Source organism: Sapajus apella, unplaced genomic scaffold, assembly GCF_009761245.1.
Source record: "Sapajus apella isolate SASKATOON/1434 unplaced genomic scaffold, GSC_monkey_1.0 scaffold2, whole genome shotgun sequence".
NCBI lineage: Eukaryota > Metazoa > Chordata > Mammalia > Primates > Cebidae > Sapajus > Sapajus apella.
Window position 1 is genome coordinate 86,604,169 of NW_022436942.1, and position 20,716 is coordinate 86,624,884.

General features: G+C 47.6%; 1 protein-coding gene across 1 annotated transcript in view; it reads left to right on the plus strand.

The window, feature by feature from the left end:
- The window catches only part of TMEM132C (transmembrane protein 132C), a 431,755-nt gene that overhangs the window by 264,187 nt on the left and 146,852 nt on the right, over positions 1-20,716 (plus strand). Inside the window, exon 3 of the mRNA XM_032244139.1 lies at positions 9,931-10,077. Within this exon, the coding sequence (XP_032100030.1) occupies positions 9,931-10,077 (147 nt within the window). The remainder of the gene's footprint in view (positions 1-9,930; positions 10,078-20,716) is intronic.

Here is a 20,716-nt window from a genome sequence, read left to right on the forward strand (position 1 = left end):
AAAAAAAAAAAAAAGCAGTAGCAACACTGCTTAGGAAATCCCACTGGCCTCGGAGCTCAGGCATTTCATGAGTTGCTGATAAGGAAGTTTCCATTAGCACCCAAGATCAAGGTAAATGGTAAAAAGCAGCAAAAGGTAATGGCCAAAGGGGGTCAGTGTCTCATAAGCTAAGCAGAAGGTGAAAAAGCGCTCGATTGGAAACACGTTTCGCTGCAGCTGTTCACAGCCGACCTGAAAGAGGTGAGGGGCATTTGTTCCAGATGCCTGTCTTGGTCAATGAGAGAGCAGGGAGTTCTACAGGCAGGGAAGAGAAGGGGAAGGAGCTGGGTTTCAGTAGCTTCACACATACACGCATGCATGCACACACATAACCGCAGGTGCAGGCACACGTGTGCACACACACAGGCACGTATGTGCTCATGTTCATGCACATTCACATGACTTCTCCTAAGAACTTGCAGTGGTGGCCACTGGAGTCTTTTTTATGAGCAGTCTGTGCTTTCTCATTTCCTAGGGCCTCCACTCCCTTTGACAGGGGTAGAAAGCCTGCCCTGACAGATAGTTTAGGAAAAATCGAGGGGGGATGGACAAGTGGGCAGGAGTCTGGGTCTTGGCCTGGAAAAGGACACTGCCCCTCCCCTCAATGGCAGCTCACCTGTACTCAGCCCATAAAGCTGCCGCTGGAATAAGATGACCCTTTTCCCGAGGCTCCTGTGGGCAGACGCGGCAATGGAGAGCGGCTCGGGTTGTTAAAAACAAAACACAAGAACAGGAATTTTCAATGTTCTTCAACATCGTTCCTATGCAGAGGCCTGCTAATCATTCTTCCCTCCCACGTGTTGAAAGATTTCAGATACAAAGCTGCATTTATGAAAGGAAACGTGTGTTTTAAATTGTGCATTTTTGGTGCTTGCCAGAGTACTGTACACATGCTAGCAGCAAGAGATGTTCTTTTATGAGATTCATGAGCACACAATTTTATTTGTATTTTGACATGCTTAGTTCAATGTGTATAGAGGGGGAAAAGTTTGGCTTTTAAATCTTTTATCCACAGCTTCTTTTTGGGGAGCTATATACCACTAGGTATGCAATAATAAAATGACTACATATGTAATAATAAAAACTTTAGAAGACGATAACTTTTCTAAAGTAAAAAAAGGATGAGTAGCCAAATTAAAAAAAAAAACATAATAAAGAAATGATATTACAGAGAGTGTGTGGATGTGCCGACAGTGTGAGGGTGGAGCTGGGGTGCCTAAACCTGGGGAACGCCGCGTGGATAACGTAGAGCCGTCTTCCCTCCGGTGAGCATCTCATCAGCCCATGGTGCCTGGCCGGCCACACTCCCTGGATGAGGTGAGGGAAGCGGCAGCAAAGCCCGTGCCACGTTAGGTGATAGGCACATCCCCATCCCAGGCCATTGTACCTCCTCCGAAGTGCTTTGAAATCCTGAAATCCCACAGCCCCCTTCCTTTAGAGGGAGCAGCTTTGTAGAGCTGCCGTCAGGTCAGTGGGTGGATTTGGATGTAAGTTTGTGAGTCTTATTCTAGTGGGAGAGCAAGCATGTGGGTGTGCCATGCCTTTGTATGCCATATGCACCACGTGCAAAGGGCCAGCCCTCCTCTTCTCAGTGAGAAGCTGTTCTGTACATGTGACCGGAGGCTTTCCTGTGCAATGCCCAGAGTACAGAGCACTGGGCTGACAGGCTGAGTGCCATGGGACCCTACATCTGCTGGTTCCTTTGGGGAGGCAGTGACTTTGCTTCACAGCAGCTCCTCCTCTTACGGGCCAGGCCAGGGGTGGGCTGCTTTCTTATGCTGGCTTCGTCATTTTCATGTTAGCAGCTGTATCTGTGTTCTAGGGCTGCTTGCTGCAGCAAAGTACTGCAGACTGAGGGGTTTCAAGGATACAGATTTATTCTCTCACGTTCTGGAAGCTGGAAGTTAAAGATCAGGGTGGCAGTGTTGACTCCTTCTGCTGTCTGAGGGACCCGTCTGTCCCAGGCCCCTCTCCTGGGCTGGAGATGGCCACCTTCATGTTCCCGTGGACTTTCCCTTCCGGTGTCTGTCTCCAGATTTCCCCTTTTCATAAGAACACCAGTCACTGAATTGAGGCCCATTCTAATGACCTCAATTTTAATGCGAGTACCTCTGTAAAGATCTATCTCCATATAAGGTCCCATTCTAAGATGCTGGGAGTTAGGACTTCAACATGTGGATTGGAAAAGTGGGGAGTTCAACCCATAACAACAGTAATTATCACTTTTCAGTTTGAACACACTTCGAAGATCAGATTCAGCTCCTGAACAGACAGCCTCACAGAGACCAGAGATCAAGTGGCACTTACCTGCCCTCTCACGCATGCTCATGCATACATACACACACACTCACACATGTACACACACATGCTCCTATACATGCACACTTGCACACACACACATGCTCCTCATCATACACAGCCACTCACACCCCCCGGCAGGCCTGAGATGCCTCTGGGGAGAGCATTTCACAAGGAGATTGTAGCTGACAGTGAGATAGATGGCTTGCAGGGTGGAAATTAGGCTTCCTGTGTTCAAAATTTGTACGAACATTGATTTTCCTTAAGGAGCACTTAATCATTGCTGTGTTATACCCAAGCCAAGCGCATGTGGAAAAGAAGGAAAATATTTTTTGTTTTGTTTTAGTTTTAACCACTAAAAACCTGAGTAGGAGCATCCCAATCAACGTGTCTTGTAGATGACAGGAGCCCCGTTCAGGTAACCCAGATGGGACCGGAGGTGCCACCAGGTCCAGCCCTTGCCTGAGGCCCATGTGGATACATTGCAACATCTAGCACAGTGCTGGGAAGAGTTGGCGCTCCGAGCTACCTGGGAAATTGTCTCCCAAGCATCCAGCAGTAGCAGACCCACAAATTGGAAACCACTGAACCAAGGCCACCCTGGATGCAGCAGATGAAGAAAGAGAAGCATACCTGCCTGACCCTCAGAAGGAGGGCTGGAAGCTCCTCCCCTCCATGCAGCCTGGCTGAGCAGGGGTGGCCTCACACTGCTGCGGGCCAGCTTCCCTGGCATGCACCTTGAAGCCAGGCATCCTCAGGGTTTACTGCCCACTTCCGCTGTTTTTTTAAAATGCTGACTGTGGTTGCAAAACCTCTGGTCCTGGACACAAACCCTGCAACAACCAGTTCCTTGAAATAGACGGGAACATTCACTGCTCTCATCGAAGAAAATACCCAGTTAACACAATCAGCCTTTTACACCTGTGCCTTTCTCCCATTTCTGTGGTTCCTTCTGCCGCTCCATCCAGAGGTGTCACTAGCCACTGCATTTGGTGAGAATCATCCTATGAGCATGCACTATTAAGCAGAAAGAACAATTTGTAGCTTCAGTGAAATCTGAAATCTTGAGAAAAATCCAAATGCAGCAAAAGCCAATTTCAAGCCAGGTCACACTGCAAGAGGTATTTATTTCCAGCAGTAGAAGTAGAAGGTGTCCATGCTATGAGGACGCCGGGGGCATTGCTTCCCTGCTAGGGGCAACGAGGGCTTTCCCATGCTAATGCGTCTCTGATCTTTGTCCCTCAAGCAGGTTCTGGCCTGCTGGTGTTCAGACTGGCAAGTGTATTCATAGAATCATTTAATGTAAGATGCAGAGAAGTTTCTTAAGAGAAGGTGGCTGTGTGGCTGGTATGCTGCTGCTGCTATGAGGGCTGGACACCCTGAGTTTGGCAGGTGAAGATGTGTTTTTCACCACCTTCTGCCAGCAGGGATCCCTCATGGTGACCGCCTGGTAGTCACATTTGTCAGCGATGTCTAGCCTTTTAACTATTCACAAGAATGTGTCCCCTTCAGTCTGGGAGGTTAGTAGGCTGTGTGTGTGTGTGTGTGTGTGTGTGTGTGTGTGTGTGTGTGTGTGTGCACGCGCGTAATATTTTAAGCTGCTCCTTTCATAAGACATGACCTTGCAAATGTCAACTGAAGGATGGTGAGGTTCCTAAATTTGGAAAGAAGAGCTTTATTTCTCATCAAGGATTGCAGCGTGCCAGGTGGCCATTCTGACAGGCTGGGAAGCGTAGCCTCCAGCCAGAAGCCAGAAACAAGACATTCGGAGATAGGAAGAACAAGACAGATATTTATGCTGAGTAAGAAGGATGAATATGCACATTCAATAAGCCATAGGAGGAGTCATGAATATTTATGGGAGGAGAAGCATGTGCATGTGCAGCTGAGTTTCATGCCCTTTCATGGGTCTCATGTACATACAATGACAGGGTTAGCGTGATCCCAGGATGGGGTTTTCAACCTTGTGACATCAAAAGATGAAGCAGAGGACATGAAACCCCTCACTGTGCATCCTCAATGGATGGCCAGAACCACTCCAAGGTCAGTGGTCTCTTATCAGGCAGGAACTCATGGGTCAGTTGTTTTGTCAAAGCACAAAAAGGGCAGGGCAGCGTCAGGCAGTATCTGGGGCAGAGCAAGTCTTTCCATATGGCTGGCTTCTGTTTAGCCCTCAGGGAGAAAGCCTAATGATGCTTAGGGAAGGAGGGGGCATAAGGAGGTGCCTCCAGCCTCCCATCCTGTCATGTCCGGGCACTCACTTTTCAAGGTTTCATTGGTGTCTCCTTGGCCAAGAGGGGGTCCGTTTCATCTTTTGTGGGGCTTAGGGTTGTATTTTTATTTCTTGCATGTAATTTGAAAAGTCAAATAGTTCCGCAGAGTTTCTTGGCAAAAAACACTCTCAAAGTGTGAGACCTGTGGTGCCAGAGAACAGATCAGTGACGGGGTTTGGGGAGGGTCACATGAGGGAGATCCTCTGTGTTGAAGGAACAGTGCCACATCTTTATTATGGTGATGGCTACTCAAATCTACACATAGGAGATTATTTCATAGAACTGTGCACCAAAAAAGTGCATGTGAAAACATGTGTAAAACCTAACAAGGTCTGCACCTGAGTTAATAGTATTATGCCTACATCAGTTTCCTGTCTTTGACAATGAACCAGGGTTATGTACAATATTGTCATTGGGGGAAGCTGGGTGATGGGTACATGGGAACTCAGTATTTTGTTGTTTTGCAACTTTTTACTTTTTTTTTTTAAGACAGTGTCTCACTTTGCTGCCCAGGCTGGAGTACATTGGTGCTATCCCAGCCCCTTCCGGCTTCAAGTGATCCTGCTGCCTCAGCTTCCCCAATTGCTGGGACTACAGGCACCCTCTGTCATATGCGGCTTATTATTGTTGTTGTTGTTATTTTGAGACCAAGTCTCGTTTTTGTTGCCCAGGCTGGAGTGCAATGGCGCGATGTCCGCTCACTGCAACCTCCACCTCCAGGATTCAAGCGATTCTCCAGCCTCAACCTCCTGAGCAGCTAGGATTACAGGCATCCACCACCATGCCTGGCTAATTTTTTTGTATTTTTAGTAGAGACGGGGTTTCACCATGTTGGTCAGGCTGGTCTTGAATCCCTGACCTCAGGTGATCTGCCCACCTCAGCCTCTCCAAGTGTTGGGATTACAGGTGTGGACCACTGTATGGGGCTAATTATTTTATCATTTTGTAGAGACAGCATCTTATTTGGCTGTCCAGACTGGTTTCAGACTCTTGGCCTCAAGGGATCCTCCCACCTAAGCCTCCCAAAGGTCTGGGATTACAGGTGTGAGCCCCCAAACACAGCCACGACTCCCTCTTATTCTCAAACTATTGAACTACTTAAAAATACAGACTTATTTTCAAATAATACTGCAGTACCCTGCCCCCTTTTACTAACTCCCCCCATGCACAGAGGCAAAATTCTTTCCTCATCTGATATTTATCGGCATATCACCAAGTATCGCACTGATGTTGACACTTTTGTTTAGGCAATATCTATACATTTCCCACTATAGAGAATTAGGACATATCTCTTTTCTCCCCCACATAAGTGCCTCCCATTTTATCTCGCCATCCTTCAAGTATAATAATCATATTTTGTCTAGATTAATATTCAATGTTTAAAATATAAGTACATGTGCTAATCACAGTAAAATCAAGCATTAAATTTGATTACTTTTCCTTCTCTGCATAATGAGTTCTTATCTTCAGAATTAAAAACTGATTGGGTCTTATTCTTTTTCTTGATTTTCTGTGTATTCAGCTCACATTTATCCTGAAACTCTCTGCTAGTGGTCTGAATGTCCTCAAGAAACATTCATCCCACATCACATTAATTAGGAAAGTTTTTGTTTCCTGGGGAAGTCTTTGCCGGAATCTTCTCCATGCCTTGTGCTCTGGTGCTATTCAGGGACCTCTCTTTGTCATCAACCTGGGATTCCTTCCACATCGCTTACATCTGGGATCTGTTCCCCTTGGCTCATGTCCTTCCAGCTTCACTTCGTGGTTTGATGGGACACATGCTCATGTCAGTTCCCAAGCATGAGTGTAAGGAGTAAATGTTCTTAGAAGGCACATATGTGGAGACACTGAGCTCATAGGGTGGATACAGAATTCTAGGTTGGAAATCATCTTCCTTTACGATATTTAAGACATTTTTTATTATCTTCTAGTTTGCAGAGTGGCTGTTATGAATTCTGAATTCATTCTGATGCTTTTTTCTCTCTGGCGGATTGTAGAATTCACTTCTATGTACCCCATCTTCCAAAATGTATTGATCACGTGACCTGGTGTGGGTCTATTCTCAGTCGTTGTGCTGATCACATAGTGGGCTCTTGCAATCTGAGAACCCACATCCTTTCATTTGGAGATATTTTCTTGAATTACTTCATTAATGATTCCTCCTCTTTATCCCATATTGAACCTCAAAGTCACCCTCACACTTTTTTTCTCCTATCTTCCACTTCTTTGTCTTTTCTCTGTTACTTAGGAAATTTCCTCAACTTTATCCATCAACCATCCAACCAGCTTTCCATTTTTGCTGTATTTTAAATCTCCAAGGGCTCATTTTGTCCCTGCTGAGTGTTCTTTGTTAGGCTGTTACAGTCATTTTTGCCTCATTCTTGCCTTGGTCTTTCTAGTGGCCAACCCTATGCTGAAGCTACAAAGCGTTGCCAGCCGCCAGCCACACCTCCTTAGCACACAAGAAGATGTCACTATTCCCAGGATTTTGGGAGCTATATGCCAGGAAACAAGGATGAGTACCAGATCTGTATTTCAGCACATCACGGTCTTTATATCACATAGAGACCCCTCTTAGTGCCTAACAATGCCTGTTTGCTCGTTCATTTAAAGGAGAGGGGACTAAAAGGCCGTGAGGGGCTCAGAGCCCCTCAACAGCACTTGCTGACTTCAGGCTTCACTGCAGGACATCTGGCTGGCTGTTTGGAGAGGCCACAATGTCACTGCCTCTGGCATTTTGGTCTTAGGTTGGCAGCACTCTCTGGAATCCTGTGTTTCTCCTGGAAGGTGAAGATCCAGTTTAGGGGAACCAGCCTGGGAGTCTCAACGTTCAGCACACATGGGGTTTTGGGGTCCCTCTGTATTCAGTGCGGCATCCCCAATTCCCCACTCGCCCTGATAACCCATACCCGATATGGGGTCCTGGCCTCACTCTGGGCATAAAAAGGGAAGTTTACTTGCATCTGGCTGCTTCCTAAACAGACTTGTAGCCAACTCTCTTTATTTCAGTCCTCGTTCACTTCGATCCTGTGACTGTTATCACCAGTTCCTGAGTCTGGGGGATTCTTTGGTAGAAACTGTGTTGGTTATTGCCTCTGCTCACTGACCACTTGCAGCTCCATTTTGAAGTTCTGCTGGCTCGTTTTTTCCAGCTTCCCACATCTGTTGCTGTGACTGCATTTCCTCTCCCGGTCATGAGTTTATGCCTTTTAATTATTATTATTATGATTATTACCATTACTAGTGTTAGTATTGAGATGGAGCCTTCCCAGGCTGGAGTGCAGTGGGACAATCTCAGTTTGCTGCAACCTCCACCTCCCAGGCTCAAGCAATCATCTTGCCTTAGCCTCCCGAGTAGCTGAAATTACAGGCATGCACCACCACGCCTGGCTACGTTTTGTATTTTTCAGAGAGACCGGTTTCACCATGTTGGCCAAACTAATCTAGAACTCCTGAGCTCAAGTAATCTGCCTGCCTCGGCTTCCCAAAGTACTGGCATTGGCCGGGCTCGGTGGTTCACGCCTGTAATCCCAGCACTTTGGGAGGCTGAGGCAGGTAGATCACGAGGTCAGGGGATCAAGACCATCCTGGCCAACACGGAGAAACCCCGCCTCTAGTAAAATACAAAAATTAGCCAGACGTGGTTGCGTGTGCCTGTAGTCCCAGCCACTCAGGAGGCTGAGGCAAGAGAGTCGCTTGAATTGAAGAGGTGGAGGTTGCAGTGAGTCAAGGTCACACCACTGCACTCCAGCCTGACGACAGAGCAAGCCTGCATCGAAAGAAAGAAAGGAAAGAAAGAAAGAGAGAGAGAGAGAGAGAAAGAGAGAAAGTGAGAAAGTGAGAGAGAGAGAGAAAGAAAAAGAAAGAAAGAAAGGAAGGAAGGAAAGAAAGAAAGAAAGAAGAAAGAAAGAAAGAAAGAAAGAAAGAAAGAAAGAAAGAAAGAAAGAAAGAAAGAAAGAAAGAAAGAGAAAGAAAGAAGAAAGAAAGAAAGAAAGAGAGAGAGAAAGAAAGAAAGAAAGAAAGAAAGAAAGAAAGAGAAAGAAAAAGAAAGAAAGAAAGAAGAAAGAAAGAAAGAAAGAAAGAAAGAAAGAGAGAAGAAGGAAGGAAGACAGGAAGGAAGGAAGGGAAGGAAGGAAGGAAGGAGGGAAGGAGGAAGGAAGGAAGGAAGGAGTGAAGGAAGGGAGGGAGAGAAAGAGAGAGGAGGGAGGGAGGGAGAGAGAGAGAGAGAGAGAGAAAGAGAGAAAGAGAAAGAGAGAAAGAAAGAAAGAAAGAAAGTTAGTTCTGGGATTATAGGCGTGAGCCCCTGTGCCCAGCCGGCTTATGCCTTTTGAAACAGATTCTTTCCTCTCCTGCGAGTGGGATTGAGGAAGATGGTGTAGCAGATGTTTGTGCTCAAGCTGCCATTGTCTCATCTGTTTATTGATAAGGAAACAGACCGGCTAAGTGGCGTGCTCAAAACAGTGGCAGCTTCGGGAGGAGCTCTCTGCCTTTTCGTTTCTGTGTTTTTTGGTTGGGTCCCTGACTTAATTTTTCTTAGTGTGTACCAGGCAAGTTACATTAAGCAGGCTGGGGACTTCCCTGGAGTGATGGAACAGCCACTGACATTTATTCAGTGTGTATTGTATGCCTGGCACTGCTCTTGTTCTAATCTCTTTCCATCTATTTAAGTATTACAACAGCTTTATAATGGGAGCTACTGTGATCGTTCTGTTTCTTGCAGGGGAGGGAGGCGAGGCATGAAGAAGTTAGCCTTGCCTAAATTCGCACAGCTAGAAAGTGGTGGATGTGGGGTGTGAACCCAGGCCTGGCTTTCTTAGTGCTGGTGACATGGTGGGCCCAGTGACTGTGTGGTGGCTATCAAGTGGACCGTAGGCTGTTTAGCTGCGTTTCTCCTTTCTCCCCACTTCCCTGCTGAGTAACAACACCCGCACACACAACCACGAAAACCACAGCAGTCTCCAGACACTGCCAGACGTCCCCGGCAGGGCACAGAGCCCCCGAGTGAGGAGACTGACCCAGGCCGGCTGAGCGCACGCCTTGACAGCTCTGCCCTGCGATCTCCCAGTCTAGTGACCTCTGCGGTCCTTCTTGCTCCCTGTCAGAGCCAGACAGCGAGGTCTGTGACTGCCTTATCCACAGGCAGATCCCGCTCGCACTGCCCCGGCGTTACCACCCGGGGTGGCTTTGTCTGCCTCTCACTAGACATGAAAAAAGTGGAAAAGCAAAACAGGAAACTGCAGCTGGCAGCTCTGCGGAGCGGGACGCGTTACAGAGGCCCCGCCTGTAACCCTGTGGCTCTCTCTTATCTTCCTCCCCACAGAGCCAAGGTGAAGAAGGGGGTGAACATCCTGAGTGCTCAGACCCGCGAGCCCCGGCAGTGGGGCATCAAGCAGGAGGTGGGCAGCGGCGGAAAGCACGTGACGGCCACCGTGGCCTGCCAGCGCCTGGGGTCCAGCCCGCGCAACAGGTAAGCGGTGCCCTCCCTGCAAGCATGTGTGGTTCCTGGTGCCAGGCCCAGGCTGGCTGCTGCCTTGACTTGAACTTGCACGAGCCCCTGCTCAGAGGAGCTACTGAACCCACAGCCCGGAAATCTAGAGGCACTGACACCCACTGCAGGACCCTCTGCCTCTGCGGCAGGGTGGGGGGTGCTTGCTCTGCAGCGCTGACGGTGGGCTTTGGAGCAGAGTGAGGTCATCTCTGCTCTGATAGGGCTTGTGCATTCTCCACACCTGAACTGACTTTCTGGGGGCTTTGCCCTCCCTTGATTATCAGAAGATGCTTAGTTACAAAGTGCTCATTTTTTATGAAGGCTAAGATTGAGTCTTCAGTGAAAAGGAATTTAAGGGAAGAGGGTAACAGTCAGTGGCAATAATGGAGAAGAACCTGCTATGTGAGACTCACTATTGACATTCTGGATGATTTTTTTTAAATAATTTTTTTCTGGTTATAAAAGCAATTCATACTCATTTTACAATATGAGGAAAACACAGTTATATGAGGAGGAAAATCATACGCAGATATCCTTACTACTCAAGGATAACCCACCGATAACATGTTTCTTCATTTCCTTCCAGGGTTTTATAGCTATGTAATGCTAATATATACTAAATCTGTTTATTTTACAAATTTGGTATCATCAAATATGCACACATTTTAAGGATACTACTATTTTTGCTGATATTGGAAACATTTTCTCTTGACATTAAATATTCCTCAAAAACATTTTTAATAACTTTAGAATATTCCATGAGATGGATTTAACATACTATAAACAACCATCCATGCCTGTCTTTTTTAACATTTATGCTGATTCCAAGTTGTTTTTAAATTTCGACTCTTATTTTGGATTCGGGGGTATACACGCGGCTTTGATATGTGGGTGTGTTGCCTGATGCTGAGGTTTGGGGCGTGAATGACCCCATCACTCAAGTGGTGAGCAGAGTACTCAGCAGGTAGTTTTTCAGCCTTTGTTCCCTCCCTCTCTCCCCACTCTAGCAGCCCCCAGTCTCTATTGTTCCCATCTTTCTGCCCCCATGTACCCCCTGGTTAGCTACCACTGACAAGTAAGAACATGCAGTATTTGGCTTTCTGTTCTTCCATTAATTTGCTTAGCATGATGGCCTCCAGCGGCATCCATGTGGCTGCAGAGGGTATGATTCTGTTCTTTCTTGTGCCTGTATAGTAGTCTATGGCGGATGTATACCAAACCCTCTTGATCCAGTTCGCTGTGGGTGGGTTGATTCCATGTCTTTGCTGCTGTGAACGGTGCTGCAGTGAACACAGGGATGCAGGTGCCGTTTTTGGTAGAACAGTGTGTTTCCTTTGGGTATACACCCAGTAATGGGGTTGCTGGGTCAGACGGCAGTTCTGAGTTCTTTGAGAAATCTCCAAACTACTTTCCACAGCCACTGAACTAAGTTACTTTGCTACACACAGTGTGTACCTGTTCCCTGTTCTCCACAATCTCTCCAGCATCTGTTATGTTTTTGACTTTTTAATCATCATCATCCTGACTGGAGTGAGATGGCATCTCATCATGGTTTTGATTTGCATTTCTCTGATGATTAGTAACGTGGAATACTGTTTTCATAAGTTTGCTGGCCACTTGTATGTCCAGGGTTTACTGTTATAGATAATGCAGCAGTAAACCACCTTCCACATAAATCTTTGTACACGTCTCTCTTTCCTTAAGGTGGCTTCTTAGATTCAAAAAGTGAGATCATTTTTCAAGGCTCTTGATGTATTCTGCCAGTTTATTTTTCTGAAGGGATTAGTATTAAAGAAAGAAATCTTCTATTACTGGACACATTTTCTCAAGTGACAGCTGCAAGGCACCGTGAAAAGTCCTCAAAGTATCTGCTTGGTTTACAACCACACTGTTCTTTTGTCCAGAGAACCCCTCCTCTGTCCTTCCTTTAATGTGTAACCAGGAAAAGAAAATCTGGTGTCTCGAACAGTTTACAAACTGAAACACCACCCTCACCATCATTACCCCAAGAAGGATTTTTAGTGCATCTGGGAGATGAGGTCAGGGGCGAGGGTTGGGTGTCTGAATCTTTGAACTTGTGAAGAAATGGCCAGAAAGAAATGTTTCTGAGTCTCATGTTCCAAGCAGGAGATCAGAGGCCAAATTAAATCTCCTGAATCGAATACACAGAAAGTCTAATTAACCCATAAGATAAGTGTCGATTATGCAAATAAAAGTGAACGTGTTCATTAACAGGTGTCGAATTTATGTATGTGAATAATTCTTCAGGTGGGAACCGGAATGAGAATCAGAGCGAGGGAGATGAGCCTCATGATATGGAGTCGTGAAGGGCTCCTGTGGCAACCCTGCTTGTTCTGAGGCTCCCAGGAGCCCCGCTTCGACTCCAGCTGTGTTTGCTGTCTCAGTGGTAAACATTGTGCATGAGTTTTCACAGTCAGCCATCCTAAATGTTTCGGCAGACTGTGGACACGAGGAAGATCTGAATATGCAGAAATAGAGAGTAATGGCATCTGAGGCACAGAAAGAGGCACTGCAGATGGTTGGGCCCAAGAACTGTGTTCAAAGAGGAGGGCAGGTGGTACATTGGGTGGAACCACCGTGCCCAGCCCCACTTTCACTTATAAGGGCCATTATGGTCATGCTGGCCCCACCTGGATAATCCCAGATCATCACCCATACCAAAACCCTCACTTAATCATATCTGCAAAGTCCCTTGGCCTTGTAAGGTAACATTTCATAGGTTCTAAGAATTAGGATGTAGAAGAATTGGGCTCCTGCTGTCTTCTTATAGCACGGCCCCTGTAATGTCCATTCAGTCCCGAGCCTTTGAAATGCTGGGTTTGGACACCTTGGGGTACTGAGGTCAGGCCAGTGAGTGCACCTTCCAAGATTACCAGGGTGGGGAATGACGTTCCTTCCCATGGAAGCTTTCCTGGTAGCCGGGGTGGTCTGATATCAAGACCTTTGTCAGGTACAGCACTGCCTTGGGCAATGGTGTCACCCTTCCTGGCTGGGTCCAGCGGAAGCAGACGGTGCCCGTCAGCGCTGTGCAGAGCATATTCTTGCTTCAAGGCGAGAGTTGCTCAGTCAAGTATCTGAAGCCGCATTGGCACCGATCCCCACCAAGGCCATGATTTTGGCTGCCAGCAGGAGCCTCTCCGCAGGAGTCTGAGAGCCTGTGCTGTCTGGGATGGCGTTCACAGGTGCAGAGAGGCTTTGGCTCTTGAAATATCCCCTGTGAGCTTTTGCATTTAGGTGAGTGTCCAATTTGAGATGTGGAAGCTGGATCTGCAGCTTAAGATCTCGGCCACATCGCTGTGTCGGCCGCATCCCCTGGCTCGTAAAACAGAGCACCTGGGGACACATAAATAGTTTTTAAAAAGTGAAACTGCTCAGCCCATGGAGTGGCTGCCACACAGAGGCTTCCCCGGGCAGGTCCAGAAAGGTGGTTCTGAAAGGTTTTATGACCCCTTACCAACCATTCCCATCCGTTGCTATTTCCTCAAAGGCACAAACTCCAAACACGCACACCAAGTCTAACTAAAAGTAGTGGTTTTGTAAACAAGCACAGCTTCAAAGCATGTTCCCTGGCCCTTACCCGCATGACTACATCACCCCGAATAATCTCCAAACACAGAAGTCTTCCGTATTGGGAGATTTAGCAGGAGCTCAGCCATGACAGCTGATCTGAAAGCGGCAGGCAGTCGTGGTTAAACACGCCTGTTGTTGACGCCTCAAGGGTCCTGAAAGTCATTCTAGTCCATAACTTTCAAACAGGACCATGAATGAGTACCAGGGGCCCCACTAAACCCTACAACTGCTTGAAAATATATGGTGTGTGAGAGGCCGCGTCCAAGTGCCATTCTCTTTACACCAGTTTCATTTCTCTCTTTCAATTCCTTAACTCCTGTGAACTGGTCGTCCCCGAATTGAACTTGGTTGATCTACGTTTCTCATGCAAAAATAAAATTGTGGTGACATTTGCTGGGACACACCAAATCTCCGATTAGCCATAGGCTCCGTTCCACCCTATTGCCTCGTATCTGGCCTCTACGCTTGTGAATTAGCTACGTGGTTTGTGAAAGTGTTTTAGTATGAAAATCCGGTGTATCAGTCAGCTGTATAAGGACCTCGCGATCACATGGGCCCACTTAGATCATCTCCCATCGCAAGATCTTTACCGACTCACATCCACCAATTACCTTAGACTTATAAGATGACATATTCAGAGATTCTAGGGACCAGGGTGTGGACACATTGCCACAATCATGCCACATAAAAAACCACCAAAATCTCAGTGATTTCTGACTACAGTGGCCCTCCGTATCCACGAGTTCCGCATCCACAGATTCTACCAACCACAAATGGAAAATATTTTTTAGTGGAAGGCTGTGCCTGTAATGCACATGTACAGACTTTTGTTTTCCTGTCATTCTCTAAACAATACGGTATAAGAATAACTATTTACATAGCATTTACATTACACGAGGTATGAGAAATAATCTAGAGATGATTTAAAGTATATAGGAGGATGTGCATAGGTTATATGCAACTAGTACATTCTTTTATCTAAGGGACTTGAGCATCCATGGGTGTTGTTATCTGTAAAAGGTCCATGAGCCAATCTCCCTTGGGTAACGAGGGATGACTGTCCAAGCTTTGCTCTCCTGCCCCCAGGGCTGTAGGTCAAGTGCAGTCTGGGCTGGCTAAGGGGACGCTCAGGCAGGAGGCTGCCTCCAGGTGTGAGCTGGTCAGGCTTAGCTCCAAACTTTGAGCTAAGAGTCTGCCTGTCCATGTGTGTTTGGTCCTGGGCCCGGGGGCAGAGTTATTCTGGGCATGCTCTTCTCACAGCAGCTCATTATCCTCTCATCTAAGACCAAAACTGGCGTCCCATCCACTGACACCCCCTTGGCCAATGTGAGTCACTAGGCCAGGACGTGGGGTGAGGAAGTCCTCCCCACCCAGACGTACAGGGCGGGCGAGCGGAGGGAGTGCGTGCTGCACACAGTAAAGCTATCATTCACCCCTGGCGCGTCAAAGGGCTGCTTGGCTCAGAAAATGTCCCCTATTGCTGAAATGTTCTTGCACGGTTTCCATCTGTGGGAAAAAGCACTAGACTTCCCCTTTCCCATGTTCATTTCCTCAACAAATATTTGTCAAGGGTCCAGTGCTTGCCAGCGACCATGCTGACAGTCTATAACCAGGAGTCTTACGGGGGGGATGTTTGAGGAAGAGATACGTGAAGACTGTCCCAAATATGAACTCACACCTGGCAAATGATGAACCGTGTCGTGCTCAGCATAGGATGAACAATGGCACTTGAGTGAGTGAGGGAAGAAGAATCATAGGCGAGACCGACAGGGCTGGCTGTGTGCCTCACGCGCTCCAAATGCTTTGCCTTTAACCCTCCTGCGCATTGCATCCACCTTCAGCCATCCGAGGTGGACACAGTGAGCTATGATCTCAGTTTACATGTGGGGAAACTGAGGCACCATACATTTTTCAAACCCACTCAGTAAGAGGTACAGGTGGAATTCAAACCCAGAAGGTCTGCCTTGAAGGACAGGTCGTCCCTTGTGCTTATTCTTATCCTAACAGGAAATACACCCAACGGGTCCCCCCATGTAGCAGACACTGCGCCACCCGGTTCCTGTTAAAGTCCCTTTTACTGCTCTATGTCCCTCAGTAGGTGCGTTAGCCAGCCAGGGCTCCCTGGACAAAATTCCGCAGACTGGTTGGTTTACAAAAGAGAAATTTATTTTCTCACCATCTGAACGCTGGAAAATCTAAGATCAGGTGCTGTCAAGGGTAGTTTCTGGTAAGAGATCTCTTCCTGGCTGGCAGTGTGCCACCCTCTTGGAATCTTGTGTCCTCAGAGGGCCCTTCCTCTGTACATGGAGAGAGAAGCTCCCGGTGTCTCATCTTGTCTTTTCCTTTGAGACAGGGTCTCACTCTGTCACCCAGCCTGGGGCGCAGTGATATAAACAGGACTCACTGCAGCCTTGACTTCCTGGGCTCAAGTGATCCTCCTCCCTCAGCCTTCCAAGTAACTAGGACCAGGCTACTTTGTTTGTATTGTTTGTAGAGATGGGGTTTCACCATGTCTCCCAGGCTGGTCTTGAACTCCTGAGCTCAAGGGATCCACCTCCCTTAGCCTCCCAGAGTGCTGAGATTACTGGTATGAGCCACTGCACTTGGCGTCTCCCTATAAGGACACCAGTCCTATGGGATTAGAGCCCCCCTCTTATGACTTTATTTAACCTTAACTACTGTCTCAAAAGCCTGCTCTCCAAATATAGTCACACTGGGGTTAGGGGCTTTGTGAGATGAATTTTGGGGGAACAATTCAGTCCATAATCGTGGGGTCTGCTCTGTCACCCTGAACCTGCACCCATCACTACACTACCCGGGGCTGCCGCTCACTTTTGTGCACTCGTGCAAATTCTTGGAAGAGCCTCGAACTTCTTCCTGGGGTCCCCGTTGCCGATGATGGACGGGTGTGGAGTACGAAAGCCCAGCCCATCTACCCCATTGCAGACAACTCTGAATTGTCACGGACACAGCTCGATTCAGCTTCCCACAAGATCAGGCTGTAGGCTGGAGCTTTGAAATCACACCTTCCCTTTGCTTCTTCCTGCAATGTGTGAACTGTTTTCCTCGCCCCTTCCCCTTTCCAGATTCTCCTGGTGGGTGGGGAGAAAGGAAACAGCATCCTTAATCAGTCACTTGCAAATGAATCCTCATCTTATGATCTGCTTCTAATGAACCCAACCTGAGACTCTCAAAAATGTTAGAGTCCCTCCCCCACCCCACCCCCACTTCCTTCTCTGGTGAAATGGCCTCTTAGATGGGGAGAGAGCACTTGTTAGAAAAACTGTCAAACAAGACAGCTGTTTTGATGGAGCGCCATCTCCCTGTAACCTAGAACCTCCAAAAGACCCTTGGGCTGTTAGGGCCCTGGAACCATCTGCCTGTAAACCCTCAGACCCAGGAAGACAGCTGGCACCTGGTTCCTACACACACCAAACAGCATGGCATTTGGTTTCCAGGCTCCCAGCACCCTGGGAGAGGTCTGAGCATCTCAGCAGTCAGGCAGAGTCAGCCAACAACCTACCGGAGTACACGTCGTATTCACAGGGTGCAGGGCCAACAGAGCAATTAGCATGCTGCCCAGGTCCTTCCCCGTTAGCGCCCTGTGACGGAGAGGATCGAACATGAAGCAAATACCTCTAAGTCTGCAGGGAAGAGGCATAAAAGCACGCGGAGCGCGTGCTGAAAGGCAGGAACACATCTGCGGTCCTCTTGGCATCCTCCTGTCCTTAGGAGCCATCTTCTGCTTCCCCGTTTCTCTACTTTCCCCTGATCTGCATCTTTTTTCAAAACCAGGTGTTCGGGAGAGTCTGAGCAGCTGGGAGCAGTGAAGCCAGCAGTTCACAAAGCCTGTGAGGCTGACCTCAGCACTGGCAGGAGGGAAGAGCCGACCCTGGCTACTTTTGATTCGAACGTGCACCTTGATCTAGTAAAGGTTTCTGCCGCAAGCATTCCTGGAGCCTTACTTTAAGCTTATTCCTTCAGGGAAAATGTCAAAACTTAGGTGTTTCTTTAAACTGTGGGCATACTCTGAAGTGCAGGGCGACTCTGTGCTGGCAATGCAACCCCCCGAGGCTGTTGATGAGGGGGGCTCCCCAGTGGGGCTGGTGTAGGCACATCTGCCTCCCCCCAACTTCCCACAGAACCACGTGCACCTGTGCTGTTAGGTACTGCTGACTTCACTTAAACCGCTTCACTTAGGCATCTCAGAAGTTCCCTTTTAGGCTTTCTTGTTAAAACACTACTGTTAACATCTCTTCCAGAAGCAAATATAGTATCTTAAAAATAGAAACTTACATAGAAAACTGTAATATTCTGTGGATTTTATAGTGTTTGACAGCACGCAGAATACTACTGTGTGTATTTTGCTGTCTCTGGCACTTTATAAAATGCTCTGTGTACATTATTTCAGTAAATCTTTCTAATAGTCTCATGAACTGAGGAGTCATACCATTGGGTAGATAAAGAAAAGAATAAAGACACTCACAGGAAGTGAGCATCGAAATGAATATTTATTCAAATCATAAAAAAGTTTTATTTAAAAAATAACTTTAATGTTCACAAATGGAGAGAATGCCTGTCAGTTGCACAAAATAAAGGTGAGCATAAACAAATACAATTAAAACATAAAAATTCTGGCCAGGAGCAGTGGCTCATGCCTGTAACCCCAGCATTTTCAGAAGCTGAAGTGGGTGGATCACCTGAGGTCAGGAGTTCAAGACCAGCCTGGCCAACGTGGCGAAACCCCACCTCTACTAAAAATATAAAAATTAAGCCATGTGTGGTGATGTGTGCCTATATCCCAGCTACTCGGGAGGCTGAGGCAGGAGATTCGCTTGAACCTGGGAGGCGGAGTTTGCAGTGAGCTGAGATCGCACCACTACACTCCAGCCTGGGCAACAGAGTGAGACTCCATCTCAAAAAACACAAAAATCCTATTGAAGTCTAGCTAGCTAATATTAGCAGGAAAAGGGGAAGTGCTGGGGACACATCAGAGTGCAGGGGTGTCCAGCCTTTTGGCCTCCTGGGCCACACTGGAAGAATTGTCTTGGGCCACACATACTATACACTAATTGTAGCTGATGAGCTGGGGAAAAATTGCAAAACAATCTCATAATGTTTTGAGAAACTTCATGAATTCTGTTGAGCCACATTCAAAACTGTCCTGGGCCACACACAGCCCGTGGGCTTCAGGTTGGACAAGCTGGCGGCTAGACCGAGCTGAGATTTTCTTCCACTTATCTTTTTATTAGGCTTATTTTTTTAATGCCCTTATTTTACTTTCATAATCAGAAAAACATATTCAAAGAAATGTTTTTTAAACTCGTATTCCACACCTTATGTAACTGTTGCCATTACTGCGTCCTGCCTTACAGAGTATACGTAAGTATTTTTATACCATTGGGATCAGTCTGTAATACGTTACGTCTCTTTTGGTAACTTAACGTTGCTAAAGTGCTTTGCTTGTCCCGTACTTAGTGTTTTCAATAACTGATTAAGTGGATGGACCTGAGTTTATTTAGAAAGCTCCCTATGGTGGGGCACCTGGGTTGTTTGCTCCCAGCTTTTTAGTATGAATCAATCAGTGGCACACATTTCCGTGCCGATACGGTGCTGCCTCTAACCCCCTGGCTCTGAATCATGGGACCCAGGGGGCGGCTGTGAGGTAGCTCTATTCCGAGTTCCTGCCCTTCCTAACTGAATTATGCCACCCCTTCTCCCTGGCCCCCACACCCAACATAGAAATGGGGGAAAAAAGCCAAAAGCTGGTACCCAGACCAGTGAAGGGGCCAGGGAAGAGGCAGGGAGCCAGGAATGCCCCCAGGAGGAGGGGGGGGCCCTGCATAGAACCCCTTTCACTCCCCCAATCCTGCCTTGTTGCAGCTCCAGGGGCGTCTGTGCCCAGGACTGGTTACAGGCCATCTGGGAGACTTTCGCTTTAACCTCAAAGCTTCTAAAAGAATCTAAAAGGGAAACACTTTCTATCCACGTGACTCAGCCTTACTCAAGGGATGCATGTTGCCTTCTGGAAACCCTTCCTGGGATACTTCTTGAGTTCCTGAGAATGCTGCCACTGACATTCCTAATTGTCGGACTGCGTGCTGAGAGGCTGCAAAGCTAGCGCAGCTCAGAGGCATCCACGTGAAATTCCAAGCCATTTAAGCAGGAGTCAGGAGTCGCAAATGCAAGGGACAGGTGAAGTGGGTGGAATGTCCACGCTCCGCATGCTGTGGGAGGTGGGGAGGGTGGGGAGCTGCACCCTCTTAGAGGACACGTCCGTTATTTAGGCTCTAGAACCTTCCCAAGGGGGAGTGCCGGCTGTGAGTTGCCAGATCTCTGAATTTTTCTAGACCTCCTGAAAATCCAGAACTCTTTCAATTTTTGAACATTTTCTTGGATGTTTAAAATCACTGTGCAAATCAAACACAAGGTATATTGTTCAGGAAAAATTGTTCATCAGGAAGTAAACCAGGCACAAAAGTAGCCTGTTTGAGTCAAAATAATGCCTGTTTTCTTTAGGAGGTTGATTACCTGTATTGTCCAGGTACGGAGTCTGCAGCAAAACAGCTGTCCAGGAGCTTGACTGTGCCTCTTTTTGAGGGACCTAGAAAGGAGGCCAGCTGTCTCAGAGACTCAGCTGCCCCTCATTTTCACCACACGCTCCCTCCTAAACAGACCAGATCGCACAGATGCTCCTGTATTTCCAGCGGATGCTGTGAACACGCGCCTGAGCTCTGGTTCTTATGGCTCGAAGTGTCAGCCCTAATGGGGATCTTGGTGCGCGGCGTGGAGTTCCTCCCTCCCTGCACCTCTTGTCACCCAGCTTCCAGTGTGATGAGGTGGTCTCTGGGCCAGTGTTACCCGGGTGTTCTTGGGGGAGACTGTCTGGGATCCACGTGCTTCCAGAGAACAGTGAATGATGCCTCTGCCACTCTTCCCCCTCCCTGGAACAGAAGCAGCTGCGGCATCCCCAAGCTTCTTAATTCAAGAGCCAGCATTGGGCCTCAGGGAACTCTCTGCTGCAGGG